The sequence below is a fragment of the Rousettus aegyptiacus genome, unplaced genomic scaffold (assembly GCF_014176215.1).
Source record: "Rousettus aegyptiacus isolate mRouAeg1 unplaced genomic scaffold, mRouAeg1.p scaffold_m13_p_10, whole genome shotgun sequence".
In the NCBI taxonomy this organism is placed as follows: Eukaryota; Metazoa; Chordata; class Mammalia; order Chiroptera; family Pteropodidae; genus Rousettus; species Rousettus aegyptiacus.
The window spans coordinates 56081955-56097548 of record NW_023416285.1 but is presented as its reverse complement, the minus strand read 5'-3'; the positions used below and the strand labels follow the sequence as shown (position 1 = coordinate 56097548).

Genomic DNA, 15594 nt, shown 5'->3' with positions numbered 1-15594 from the left:
GTATGCACAAATAAAATACAAATCATAATGCTAAGTACATTTAGACAAGTGTAATCTGTAGCAGAGTGGATGCAGCCAAGAGCTTCCATATCAAACACCTGGTTCCTATTGTATTTTTTGTGTGATGCAACGAAAATTATTTAATTTCTCCAAAATCCAATCTCCCACCCATAAACTGGAATAATGATGTCCATTTTATAGTGTCGTGAGAATTAAAGATTATGAGATACTGTCTTCATAGCAATTATCATCCCTCTCATCTAGAGAAAGATTCTATTGAATGAATTCTAAGCTCTGCAGAATACAGTGTTAACCTGCCTATATTTCTGATGTATTTGTCATGTATTTTAGAGTAAATAAAAACGTGTTCAAGCGGGATAGTTAATTAACTGTACCAACCAGACACAGGATAGAATTAAATACACTAACCAAAGAGTAACCAAATTATACTTAAAAAGCCATTCATCATTATTTTAAACTTTCTCCTTCATATATCAATTTTTAATGTTATTCTATTCACATGGTTGGTGGTATCTATTTTCCTGCTACATTCCCTGTAATATTAAGAATTCCAACCAAGTTATAAATCTAAAGTGCTTCATAAAGTAAGTGACAGTCCAAATAATCTAGGAAATCTAGAACAAATGAAAGGGTAAATCTATCCTCGCCCAAGAAATTTTAACCATTAAGAAACAGATATTTTATATTAATTGTTTTTCTAGAGATAAAATTAAGTCATGCCTAAAGCAGAAAAAAATATTTTATGGTGGCTGATAAGGGCTCAAGTCATGGATTCTGAGAATTTAGCTTAAGAAAGGGGGCGGAAAATCAGTAGACAATTAAATCATGCCTAGTGACCACATGGTATCTACAAATTATTTTCTAGTGGTTTGCTAATCTCAGACTTTTCTTCTCATTGATTCTTTTGGTAAATCTAAAATATTCTACAGCTAAATTCCTTGGTATGAACTCATTTTGGTTAACAAATCATAGACTCTTTGATTTGATAACTTCACAGTTTAGAAGCAACTTTATAATACCAGAGAGTCCAACCTGAATTTAGGAAAAAAACTACATTAGCTTTACCAGCAAAACAGTAAGTAATGAGGTGAGACTGGATGTAGTTAAAAGCAGTGTCTTTAAAGAAACAGAGGCTATTTAATAACATTCATTTTTAAACATAAATTTATAAACATAACATTGTAGAATATAACATACGTTAGTATAACATACTTGGGTTTGATTCTCACTGAGTTTATAGACAGGCAAAGCTTTCTTTATACTGATACATTTGGTAGATGCAAAAAAAAAAAAAAAAATTCTGCCAGTTTTCTTAGAATTAACTTGCTTTGGTAGAAAAATTATACTATCTCTGTTAGTAGTAAATTCTCAGCCCAGAAGATAATTTTTTATCTGATTAAACTTTACTTTTTACAGCCATTTCTATTATGATAAAATATCAGAAATGTACAAACAAGGAAAATTCAATTCCATCCCAGTGTAATATACTACACATGGAATGAAAATTGATACATAGTCTTAGAGAAATTGGAAAGGCTTCTTACCTACTGTATAGACCCATTCATAAAGACTGAGTTACCTAGTTGAAGGCAGTAACCAGGCTTCCTACTGAGCACACACAACCCAACTGCACGGAGCAGGTGTCCCTAACAGGAGCCTGGAGTGGAGGCAGGGAGGCACAGGAGGGAAGTCACAGGAGAGGTGGGTCAGAAGCAAATCACTGAGAATGCTGTACTCCAGCTTAAGGAGTTTAGATCTTATCCTGAGGTTACTGGAGAGCCACTGAACACTGTACCCAGGGAGTAAACAAGGGCTGCTTGGGCAATTGAACAGAAGTCAAGTGCTTATCTTCTGGTATTTCCACTTATAATAATTCTAGACAGTACACACTGACCAAGGGGTGGGGAGGGGGGCAGGAAATGAGACCTCGTTAATTATTAGAGTGCCAAACCACACTATTTTTTTTTTGCCCATATAATATTTAACTCAGAACTCATATATTTAACTTATATATAACTCATATAATGTTTACTGTGTATCAGAATTTTAAAAACACTACATTGATGTGAATTCACTTAATCTTTACAAGCCTCAACCATATTAATATTCCCATTTTACAGATGAGAAAGCATAGGCACGGGGAGGTTTTCTACCTTGTGCAAGGTCACACAGCTTGAAGCAACTCAACCAGAGTCCCGAGTCTGTGTCCCTACTACTCTGCAGTATCACCTCCTGAAATGGAGCACTAGTTCTGTGGTCATAAGATTTTGGCTTTGAAACTACTTCTCACTTTTTTAATAGATCAAACTGTCAGTTCCTTTGTTTTTAACAAGGATTTGTCCAATCTATACTATATTTTATATGAGATTTTTAAAACATAACATAAATCAGTACATTTTGTTAACTATAGGGAACTTTAAAAATATAAACTACATAGAGTGATTATAAAACTATTGAATATAACCCTGTACAAAAAGAGAAAAAAAGCACCTAAAGGATTGGCTTAGATAGAAAAAAGGTGAATACATTTTCTACTGAACTTTTCGGTCATCTCACTTGTTACTTAAAATAGTATTGCCTAAAATATATAATACCACAAGTTAAGTCAAAACCATATTTTCAAAACTGCCCTCTATTCCAAACAGAACAAGAGTAGTGATCAGCAACAGACAGCACTTTAGGGGGGAGAGTTTCTTAATGGGATTTGGGGTATGTAAAGCTAAAGTGTGGCCTGAGCTACTGATTGAGAGCTGGGTTACTTACATACTAAAGTAATGGAAAACAATTTTAAAAGTAAGAATACATGCTCTGAAATAGGAAACAACATGTGGCAAGAGATCTTGCCTTGTGTTAGTGGTGTTCAGGGCAGTGAAAAGGGGGATGTCGATGTGGGATAAATCAGTCTGTAACAGCCCAATGACCAGCAGTCGATCAAATATTTACTAAGGGGCGGGGGGGGGGGGGAATTGAGCTATAAGCGATTATGAGAGCAAATATCCCTAGGGCTCCACATGAATTTTTGTATGTGCTTTGACTATATTTCAGTCACTGATCTCTCCCAGCATAGAAGTGGTAAGAGGATGCTGGAGTCAGACTTCCTCGATCACTTTCAGATTTGTAATTCTGTGCAAGTTATTTAACCATCCCTGACTCACTTTCTACATGTTTAAAATAAGAATTATTATTACTATTATTATTATTATTATTGTTAGGCTTCTTCGAGAAAAATAAATCAATATATATGTAAATTACTTATAACAATGTCTGGCATACTATATGTCAATAATGAATGTTAGTTATAATTGTTGTATAAAAGTGCATAAACTCTTTGGCCCGCAAATACGAACACACATTTCATAAGCAGATCTAAATACAGGATGCTCTAAATTTCTTCATATCTGTTTATGTTCACTTATGGAAAGAAAAAAAAAGCTCTCAGAATTATATTAAAAATTTTTTGCAAATAGAAAAATCCAATTCAATTTCCAAGTAATATTTCAAATTCTGAATGTAATTGAACACATCAGAAAATCGTCTATTTCAGGCTAAAATAGTGGTGTCAAATTATAGTGTCAGATATTTGTCTTAAGAAACTTTAAAGGATTTAATACTCCAAACTAAACACTTCCAGCAGCATCTTACATATCATTTTAATCTATCTATCTATCTATCTATCTATCTATCTATCTATCTAATGGATAACATGCTATACTAAAATTAAATATCTAAAATATTTGAAGATATCTCTTGATATGTTTTGTAGCTAATAAGTAACATCTGAATTCTATCTGGGGAATAAGGAAGTAAAATGCAACAGTGACAACCGATGATCCTAAAACTGATAGTTTACATTCTATCTCCTAATCAAATCCCATTGTTCAATATTAAATAAGGAGGAAAGCGGCAGAAAATAAGGACTTCATGTAGTTGATTTTTATCTGGGATAGCTCTATGAAAAATTTGCATGTGCAATTATTTTTGTTAGATTGTTTTCTTGTCCCAGATTCCCTTTAATCTTTCAATGCAAGGGAGATAATGAATGATGACTGTGAAATTTTACCTCAAATATACCATATTTAGTGGTGCAGGAAACATAGGAACTAACATTATTGTGTACCTGCTTTGCTCTAGGAATTATACTAGGCAACATACATAAATTTTTATTTTACTTTTACAACAACCTTATCAATGAGTGTTAACACTTTATTTTAACTATGTGGAATTTGAAGTGGATGGTTCAAGAATATACCACTAACATATGGCAGAGGTCATTTCATGGCCTATACATCTCCCCATTTGCACTACCCAGTGAGAGGCACAATTATTGTGAACTTAATTAAAATTAAACTACAGGGCCCTCAATGACATGGGCCATTTCCCTGCCACCGAGGTACTAGCAAAATGTTTACTAAATCCCTTTCTGTTACATTTACGAAAGTAAGATATTTTTGTATTCTTTTTCTTAAAGGAGTTTCCTCACATAACATAAGCTTAAATCCACAAAACTTGTACCCAGTGCTTTTATTTATCCTGATCTTTACCCAGCAACTGGATATTTCCAAAATGGACTATGCAGAGCTTTAATCAGCTACATTCCCACAACTTAACATTTGTGGAGTGCTCTACTAATTAGAAAATTATTTTATTTTGTTTGTTCTCCACAACAATTACGTAAAGCAGGTAGTACCAAATTACAAATAAATGAACTGAGGTCAAGAAAAAATAATTTAACAAGTATTCACAGAGTTTAGAGTTAGTAAAGGATGGAGATTAACCTCCAAAACAACAACAAAAGAGTAGTTTGTTTTTGAATTTCAAAGCCAGGATATTGTTTCATCCTTGTTTATTTTTTTTCTGTAATTCCAAATCATTAAATCTTTTCCCTATTTTGTTTTACAAACTTAAATAAAAACTCGGTGACTCTAAATCTGCAAAATTAAATCTGTTGTTCCCCCACCTATAGGGAAATCAAAATATGATAGGTCAAAACTAGATGTGTTTAAAATTCTTCAGACATAGCCATTTCCAAGTATTTTCTACTTTTCTCAGAAGGCTTGTTTTACTCCCTTGCAGGAGACTTATTACCATATCACGACACTGCCTAGGGTGAAACCCAGAAGAGTCTGTTGTTATCTTCCACAAGACCAGGTAGTCTGCCTCACCTGTCCAGCCACCACACAAGGCTAGGGCTCCGTGTAAAAGTTAGAATTTGGCTCTCAGAGAAAGCTCCTGCTGTGGACTGCTGGGCTGAACTGGTGCCAGCAGGATCTACCTGCTGAGTTTGTCTTTCCACAAGAAAGACATTAACAAGCATCCTGGAACAGAAAGGGACGGCTAGTGAAAAGTAAATAAGTGAGCTATCTTATAAGAAACACAAAACTGACAGAGACACTTTAAACTCTGTACTTCTGATTTATGAATTAAGTAAAGAAATACATGACTTGGTTTGACACAGTCAACTCTTTACCTTTGGAAACTGGGTCCCATGATTTATTTAATAGGTTATTATCGTCTTATGCCCAATTTGAAATCACAACTTCCTCGGGGTGTTGGAACATCACAGGCCAGGGCTCCTTTCCTCTTACCTTGGTTCGACTTGATATGGATAGAGTGCTGACAGGGAAGGTGGGAGTAAGGAGGGAGGGAGAAAGAGAAAAGAAGGAACAGTGTGTGTCCTCTTTGTGAAAAATCATCAATTTGTATACTTTGCTATGTTACACTTCTATAAAAATGTATTAAATTAAAATATGCATATTAAAAGAGAAAGGAAGGAAAAAAAGGCGGGAGGGAAGGATTGAGAAAAGGAAGGGATGAGGAAGAGAGCTGTGAGTGTGAAATAAGAAAAAAAAGAAATACCCATCTCAGAGTAAAAGAACAGACTGTATTTTGTTGAAATCTTCCAATACTTATCCTGAAATATGTTCCCAAGTGGGAATATTTTCTCACAAAGCACATGCAAAGTATTTCAACCCTCAGGTTTTGGCTCTTTGATTTTTTTTTTTTTAACAGAATAATTTACTTACCAGAGTATGGACCCAGTCTAGTTAGAACGCACGTGTGATAGATGAAGAAAATGGCCTGGGCAATAGTCCAGCCACTAAAACAGAATTAGAATCATCACAGATACTTTAGTCCCAATTATTTAATCTGTGGGGGTGTCTAATGCCACAAGTATCTGGCACGACTCAATGAAACAATTAGAGCTTACAGAGAAACAGAAGAAAGAAACCTAAATGGATCAAATAAAATGAACTAAGAATTTTTTTATTCATTAGGCTTGTATTTATATCTTTAGAGTCACAGTGAAACAAATACAAAATTAGAGTGTGTGAGTGTGCACGTGTGTGCGTGTGGAGTTTGGTATTTTTTAAAATAATATAAAAAATAAAACCCAAGCATTTTTATTAATATCAAGTTCATAGTGATACTACCTGGACATCCCTCCCCACTCTTTCTTTCAGCCTCACCATGACCTTTCCACACACCCCAAAATGTGTCCATGTGCATACACCAACATCTGACCAGGTTACCACACTCTGCTAAATAAGTGCACCACAATTAAAGCTATGAACACTGCATTGCTAGGAGACATTGAGGGAAGAATGCATGCATGCTTGACCTAGGGTTGAATCTGATCAGCAAAGTTTTGTATATATGTTCTCCATTAATTTAAGAAATAATTTAATTAATATTAACAAAGTAATAAATAAACTTATCAGAGACCAAAGCTGTTTAACCTGTAGGAAAAGAAGAACAAGAATAAAGCTTAATTATGAACAGAACCTCTAGGTTTTCCTTAACTGGAATACATTGTAAACAGTACTCTAAAGCTCACACATATTACAGGATTTTCAGGCAATTTTTAAATAGTAGAAATGACTCCTTATAGTTTCTTTAAATATCTAAAGATAAATCATCTTAAAACTATACTAACATTAAATGACAGTTAATAAAGGTCATCATGCTAACCACATTGTTTTCAAAAACTCCAAGTAGTGCACCTACTAGTTTCATTTTATGCCTTTGCAACACCTGGGATTCTCATTAGAGATACTAACCAAAAATTACCAGACATTTCACCAGACACAATTAAAATTCCTATGTACCTTAAAACATTTGTTCTTTTTATTCTTTTTTTTTTTTTTTGCTTTATACTAACATTACATTGAGCAAGAATTTTTTAAGATGGTAATGAAAGAAGCTAAAAAGTAAGTTAAAAATCTCTATTTTCTATGAAATTCATTGATGAAAATTATATTTTAAATCATTCAATTCAGCGTTTTCTACTGTTACTGTAGTACAAATTTTAAGTTTGAGTCATCTCTTGATTTTATGTGATCAGAATAATTATAATAAATAAATCCTATACTATCTGCAAAATCTGTAGTCAGAACAAATAAGTAAATTCTGATCAAGTTTTAATACTGAAGAATATTTGTACCACTATCTATTTGTAACTTGATTTATATATAGCTATTTCATAGTACAATTTATGGCATCAATGATCTTACCAGTACCATTGTGAAAAGTTTTAGAACATCTTATACATGTTTTAAATAAATTATCGAAAATGAGTTATTTCTCCAAATTTGGATTTAAAATTCTTAAACATATTTTTCTTGTTCAAAAATAAAGTTTTGTCGCATTCAAACATTTTAAAATCTATTTCATTAACTTTGCATAAACAAAATGTCTAGAAAGTCAAAAACTAAATAGGGAAGAGTTAATACATGTTAAAAGGAGACTCCCCTATGTACTCATGCTAATTGTTTTGGAAGTTCAAACCTAAATCCTTAAAAATGAATCATTTACATTTTGATTTAAACATTTTGAATGGAACCAACAACTCAGACAAGATTTTCACAGTGAATAACTGTCGAACCTTCCAGTTTCTAATAGCTATGTGCTGCTTTAAAAATTATTATGAATACAGCAGAGGTTCTGTTATTACTGTTTCTTATATCAATACATCTCACTGAATAAATTCATTTTGTTATGTTAAAGATATATATTATTACACTTTTTGTAAAAAATGTGAGCCACTTTAATCTATGTTTACAAAGTCACTAGAACTCATTTTGTCAGCTATTCTTATACACACCCACAGAAACATAAGTGTACCAACTAGTCTGGGATAGAACATATGATAAATATTTTAATGTCAATTAAAAGTACCATCATGTGTGTTTATACAGCTGACTAGGATAACTCCTTTAACGAAATTCCTACCTAACCAACTGATTCTATAGATTTCGATATCATAACTAAATAAGTATTTACCCAGTAGAGCATACTTTTAGGAGCTATTCTTCTCTATAGATAAATATATATTCACCAAAGATAATAAAACAGCAAGAATCATTCTGAGACTCTTGGGTAACAATTTACATTTTTAGGCTCTCATATTTCTTTTAGTCAAAATTCGCTCTTTCTGAAAAGAAAAAAAAGACAAACATTGCAATGAATTTTTAATGCTCTATAAGCAAGTCTGACTATTCAAACTTCAGTTAATTCAAGCTTTATGAAAACAATTGTTAAACTATTTTAAAACTGTTAAAAGTGCCATATTCACCTGTGAATAATTAGGTACCTCTGCTAAGTTAAATTCAAACTATTCAGTAGTAAAATGGAATATATCTGCTAATTTTAATTGAAAAATAAAGTAAAAAGAGTTATCATCACTTTTTGCAGTAGTTCTTGAAGATATAATCATATTTTCCTTTTTAAAAAAGAACACTTTGATTCATAAAAAGAAAAATGATGTAGTTAGATAATCTTGCACATTATACTCTATTTTTAGTCAATAGTAGAAATGAAAGAGAAATTAGTCATTCAATCAAATAATAAAAAAGTACTCCAAAGGAGATTCAAGTGGTCAAGTCAATTAACAACAATGTAGTGAAAATGACTATAGTAGAGTTATTTTTTCAACAGTAGTAATATTTTATGAAGTCTAAGATTTAATTAAATAGCTTGGGAATGTTTGTCTATAAATAGTTATGTCATCTAATTTTGATATTTTACGTAGAAATACTCTAAATGGTCACATTTTGTAGAATAGAGTATTAATACTACAAAAATATTAAGTAATGCATTTCTAAGTATGAAAAATAAACCCTTTTCCTATACCAATTATATCCTATGTCAATCGAAATAAAGAATTAATAGTATTTACAAGTGGCAATATTACAAGAATATTTATAATCGATCAAAGGAGAAATTTCCATGGTAAATTCAGGAATTGTTTATCCTCTTCTCTGTCTTTATGAGAAAATGAAATCCTGACACCCAAGAAGATATGTCTACCTCAAAAAAGAAAAAAAAAAAAAGCTTAAATTTTCGAGACCCAACCCTCTGCCCCTCTTTCACCGTTTATAAAAGCAAAACCCCAAACTCTTCCTGATCCCTTCTATTTCCAACAACCTATGATTTATATAGAGGTAATGGCTCCCTTTTTTTTTCACTAACGTCCTGGGGAGGAAATGATTTTACTATCCTTTTTCTGTGGGGTCCCGCCACTTTATCTAAAAAGAAATGAATTACAACAGGATGACAAGGCCACAAAACAAAGCCATTTAGTTTTACAAATCTATTATGTTGTCCAATCTGTTTTATGGGCCTGGTCCTATTATAAACCAAGAAAAACCCTAAAACAAACGTTCTTCCTTTTCTTTCTTTCCATTGAAGAGATCTGCAATTGTATGACTGTTTAAAAAAAAAAAATTATGATTGTTCTTCAAACAACTTAGCCCCAAATTCTTTTCCCTATGGTTTTTATTTTTCCCCTAGGGACCCTCTATCCCACTTTCTCAAATATACAAAACATTCAGAGACAAGAAACTGGACTTTTCAAATACAAACTGCTGACAACTGTCAGAAGCACTTTACTGGGACATTACTGACTGTAGCTTCAATGAATTAAGCTTGATTCACTGCGGGTGAATCATTTTCAATGCAGAGCTGTTCAACGGTAATTGGCCAAGAATCCCTGCTGCGAAAAGCACTTGTCAAATAATGCTTGTTTACAAATATATCTCCAGACAGAAAAAGTGGCAGTTACTGAATAAGTTCAGGGCCACCTCCAGTACTCATAACAGTGGGCATACTCCCTTTACTTATTAAATATATTAAAAATTTCACTTGTTATACATTTGTCCTGCTTGTTTGATCTTGGACTAGTTTCTTGCTAAATATACTCTAAATTATTTTATAATAAAAAAGTTTTGTGTATTATACTATAGTTCAAAGATTTCATCCACATATAGTTTATGCCTAATGATGTAATACAAAAACAAAAGATATATTTATTGTATCTTAGAATTCGGGCTAAAGAGTGAATTTTCTTTCCTCTTGTTGTCTTTTATCCAACATATTTTAATTCATTTCATATCAATCTAAGATTCTAGATGTATGATTTTCTGTTCAATTCTGCTGAGTTATGTCTATCAAAGTTAAATTTAAAAATGACTGGAATACTAATTATGAATGTAAACTCACATTTATTTCTAGCTGCCATGAAATCTTTTTCTCACATAATGGGAATATTATATTATACACATATATAGTATATATATACACTACCTACTGTCTGGGAAATAACTAAGCATCCATAAGTTGGAGAAGCATAAAATATGCACGTAAGTTATTAAGGGATTCAGTGCATCATTAAATCTTTCTGCCTCTGATCTTCCACAGTCCCTCCAGAAATAAAGAATAAAAAAAGAAAAAAACTTAACTCCAATCTGAATCTTTAAATAAACTGCTGTTATAAATATTGATATATTCTTGTTCTACTTTAACACTATCATAGAGAAACAAAAAGAGGAGAACAACAAATTTTAGAGAAAAGCAAATAAAAGTTTGGGATGATACTAATGCAAAAATGAAAAACTGCAGGGAGAAGAAAGGATGAATGAAATGAAGTTGTATATATTAATAAGACTTTATTTCTAATTATGTAAAATAGTGACACCTTATTAAATGTGCTCCAAAGAGCAGACACACCTTTATTTTTACTGTCTTCAGAGCAGTGGGTGGTAAAGTAGCATTCATTTTTGCTTAGACCACCACCAACCCCATCTCACTGTAGCCCAAGTTTTGCTGTGTGTTCCACGAGTTGGAGTAAGAACAACACAACCCGTGGATGTTAAGTTTATAAAATCAGCCAGTCTATCTTCCACAAGATTCGAGCCCCACTTACAACACCTTAGAAGCTCAGCGCTATTTCCTGGTCTTCCCTTCATATTCTTCTGCCTCTTCTTCCTCCCCACACAGTCCTAGCCCATATTCCCATTCAGCATCATCCTGAGACTTCATCTCTTCTCAATTTCTAATCAAGAATTCCTACTCTCTTCCATCTCCACATAGGCCTCTTACCCCATCACATCCGGAGAGAAAAAAAAAAAAAAACATGCTAGGAACATGAAAGAATGAATATTGCTATTACTATCACTCTTTAAATTCAAACCAGGATGCCCCTTCCGGTGGAATAAAACAGCTAAAAAAAAAGACTGCTAATGTTATAATCCTCTGGCATTCGAACATAATGAATCTAACATGAGATGTTAATAAAAGGACTACGACTACAAATTACAGTTTTTCAACTTTATGGGGAAGGGGAAAATGCTGATTGCTTGGATTAAGCATGGAAGATCACAGATGATAGATAAATAGATGATTGGTAGGTAGATAGGTAGGTAGGTAGGTAGGTAGGTAGGTAGATAGATAAGATAGATCAAACTACATATAATCCTTAAATCAGATTTAAGAAATAAATTTTGAAATTTAAGAGAGAAGTTCATGGGATAGGGTGAGGTGGGGAGTCTCTATCTGCCCTGCCAGGGTTCCTGGGAAGCTGGCAGCGCTCTGAAACCAGCTCAGCGCCTTCACCATCTCAAGCCAAGACAAAACCCGTGAGAGTCACGAGGACACGCACGCCTCCACGGCTACTGCTTCATCTTTCCAGTCCAGCGTCCCCTGCCACAGGAATAGAAGGAATTTAAGGTTCTGTGCCTCACTCGTGGCATCTGGAGCCCCAAATAGAAATCCCAGCTTTCCAGAGAAGGGGTATGGTTTTTAATGTTTTCGTGAAGGGGCTGAGTGCTTCTTTAACCTTAATCTCCGGGATGAGAGATGCTGCCCCCGACCCTAGAAGAATGCGCCCTTGAGCTGAGACCCTAGCGCAAAGAGGAGTTCGGGTGTGTGAGAGGAGCGAGCGCGGCTGGAGCTGCCCCGGAGGCCGAGCGCTGGGGGCGGTGGGGCTGCGCACAGCTGCGCGAGTAGCAAGCGCCGCACAGGTGTTGCTCCGGCGTTCTGCCCTACTCTCCCAGTGGCAGGCGGAGACAGACTTTCTGGGTCTGTCCCCAGACCCAGACGTTAAGGAGGAGGGTTGGGGATTCCGGGATCCACTGCCGAGCTGCAGCGGGACTTTTTCGTTCACGGAAACCCAGAAAGACAAGCCGGGGGAGGAGGGCAGCAGCAACTTCCTGGAAGCGACTCCCCCTACTCCCCTCCGCCTCACGCTAAATCCCACCTCTCTGCCTTCTTCTACTTTCTCCTCAGTGTGATTATGAGCCCCCCAAGTGGGAGGCACCCTACAATGTGGGGCGACATCAGTCCTTCCCCTCCCGGAGAAATAAAAGCTCTTGCCACCCACCCCAGAATAGCAGCTGGTGATGCCCTAAATAACAGTTCCCAGAAGGCATTTTCCCTCAAAATAAAAGCATCCAGCCACCCCCACAACGCTTCCCATCGCCGGCCTCAAATAACGGTTTCTAAAAGCCCCACCGCTTCTGAGAACCAGCCGCTGCGCTTCAAACAGTTCCCAGTCCTTCAAGCCCGAAATGTCACTTCCCCACGCGCTTCTAGTGAGCCCCAGCCGCACCCAACCTCCTGGCGCGGGCCTCAGACCCCTCTGCCCCACTGGGTTCCAACTTCCCAGCCCTCCCAACCAGCACAAGCAGGTTCCTCGCCCAGCACTCTGCAGCTCATGTCAAACAATGCAACCATAGACAGCAGGGAAGAGGGAAAGGCTAGCGAAAACCGAAGACACACGTTAATTCGAGATCAGGAGTGCGATCTAGTCCGCGGCAGCTGTGCCCAGCGCGCCGCGACCCGCGCACTTCCAGGCCCCGCCTCGCCAGTCCGCCCGGGTCGCCTTGGTGACCCCCCCACTGCTCTACCTTCGTTGCTGGGGCTGGCCAGGAGGGTCCGGAGCGCGGCGCACAGGAGAAGGCACGTCCAGAGGGGGGCCCTACGAGGTGCGGAGTAGCAGCCGGCCAGAGACGCAGGGGTGCTCGGGGGGTCGCCGCCACCGCCCGGAGGCCGCGGGCGTCCCGCACCCCGGGGCTGCGAGCCCCGCATCTTCTAGCCACCTCCGCTGATGCTATCCCGCGAGGCTCAGTCCACAGCTCCGGCCTCGCTGAGGGGACGAGGGAGGCTCGCAGCTCCTCCTCGTTCCCCGTGGGGTCTTCGCCTTCCGGCACGCGGCTCCTGCAGATGCGGAGACCGCGGATCCTCCGAGCCGGGTGAAGTTTGCTTCCGGCTCCTCTCTCCCTCCTCTCCAGTGGGTTAAATGAAATTCTAGTTATGGTTGATAGTGCGGTTCTGGACTGGACTCAAGGATGTCGAGAAGGTCCCACGTCCTGTTTCTTTGCCTCTTAAGACTTTTAAGGATTGAAGTCTTTTCAATGCTATGGAGGGGGGGGGGCGGAATAAAGGCTCCTCAATCTTCAGGGCTGAAGTGGACGAGAGTAAGGAAGACAAGTCATCTTAAGTCAAGAAGAAATCCTCGATAAAAAGAGAAAAAAAGCAGGGTGGCTAAGGATAAAGGAAGAAGAATTGTGAAAATACAGGGTGGAGAAACTATGAAAGAGGCGAACAACGGAAAGGATCCTGAGAGTTCAAAGAGGTTGACAGAAGGAAATAGCTGCGGGCTGACGAGCGGAGCTGCTGAAGGCGGCCAGCGGGCAGGAGCGCAGAGGCCGGCGGCGGCGGCGGCGGCGACGCGGAGCTGCTGCGGTTCCCGCTGCTCTGGGAGGAGGCGGCGTGTGTGCGGCTGCAAAGGCGAGATGGAAACTGCACCGCCACGGCGCGCTCGCGCTGTGTCTGGAGCTCCGTGGTCTTCTCTGCCTCCCCTCTCTGCACCTCCCACCCCCTCCCTCCTCCTCCCGCTAGCTCCCCCGCCTTCTGCTGCTCGCAGCCGCGCCAGGATCTACTGTAAGAGTGAGTTGCTTGGACGTAGTCACACACCCACGGAGGGAAATAGTCTGGAGGCTCCCGTGGTGAGTGTTGCCTAGCGGTCTCCGGGAAAGGTGCGTCTCCCTCCCCGGATAATTAGAGCGAAGAATCCTCCTGACAACGCCTTACGAGGACCCGGGCTCCCGGGAGGCGGAAGGGAAATGAGCTCAAGCTCAGTTGGCAACCCTTAGAAAAGCGAGTCCTTTGGTTTGGCATATTGCCTGCTGCCCATCACAGGCTTGTGGCATCAACAATCTTGTCGTCACATAGCCACACATTTGCAGGTTCTGCTGGTTGGTGGCTAGTTTCATAAACACTCATATGGCTCAGAGCTGCTGACCTTTTCTGTTCTTCCAGTTCTTTGGCAGCTATAATGAGATTAGTCAACATTGTCTTCACCAGTAAATTGTAGAATTTATAAATATAGAGACGGTAGCTGTGATTGAGAGAGATTTCAGGGAGACAAAGTATTTGGCTTATTGAGATTTGTAGTGTGCCAGGTACGTGATGATTACTAAATTTGTTAATTTCATTGATAGAATATTTTACTACATTAGAAATCATAGGTGCTCACTTCAGCAGCACATATACTAAAAGTGGAAATGCAGATATCTGCAATTAATTCCGGTGAAATTGGCACTGGTCAAATAATTTCAGGGATTTAAAAAAATATTTTAATTTCTGTTCTACTGCATTGAGAGACTTACAAATAACTAAGAAAAAAAACTTTAAAACGATTAACTTTCTATGCTTCACCTCTATATGTCTTGCTTTAACATTTTTCTTCAATTTTCCATTCTTTCAAAGAAATACTCCTGAAAGGCAATTTTAGTATACTGGCATAGCAAAAACGACTGCAAAGAAAGCATTTACAAAAAAAAAAAAAAATGTGATTTTAGAAGAGATGTTTCTTGTTTAATTTGGTATATAGTCACTTGTAATCGCGCCTAATAAGGGCGATTCTGCTCACCAGTTTTGATATCTAGAATCCTGTTTATCTTCACAAATTTCTCATCATCTTTGGCTTATGACATTTGTTTTTTGTTTAAATATTTGCAATAAATACAAAAGAATAAAGCAGCAGAGATGCAGTTTTGTAAAGAGGTGGAAGCCCATTCTTTGACTTTTTTTCTGAAATGTTTTGGCACCAGAAATCTAAAAGCTGCTTCATTCTATTATAATGTGTTTCAAATGCATGAAACAAATTTAAAGGAAAAACAGTGAACCAGTCTTTCAGTTTGGCAAAAAGCCTCACAGTGAGATGCATTTATGTTTCTCTTTGAAGACCATTCAAAAGGTAAGCTCCTCTCCCCCAATTTATAGTTGAATTATTTA

General features: G+C 37.4%; 1 protein-coding gene across 8 annotated transcripts in view; it reads right to left on the bottom strand.

Moving 5' to 3' along the window:
* The window catches only part of EPHA5 (EPH receptor A5), a 315603-nt gene extending 301590 nt beyond the window's left edge, over positions 1-14013 (bottom strand). For 2 of the 8 annotated variants that reach the window (XM_016156433.2, XM_016156437.2), the window contains exon 1: positions 13203-14013. In XM_016156433.2, coding sequence (XP_016011919.2) covers positions 13203-13383 — 181 coding nt within the window. In that variant the 5' untranslated portion in view covers positions 13384-14013. The remainder of the gene's footprint in view (positions 1-13202) is intronic. The other 6 variants (XM_016156432.2, XM_016156427.2, XM_016156434.2 and 3 more) reach the window with 4 other exon arrangements.
* Positions 14014-15594: the final 1581 nt, after the last annotated feature.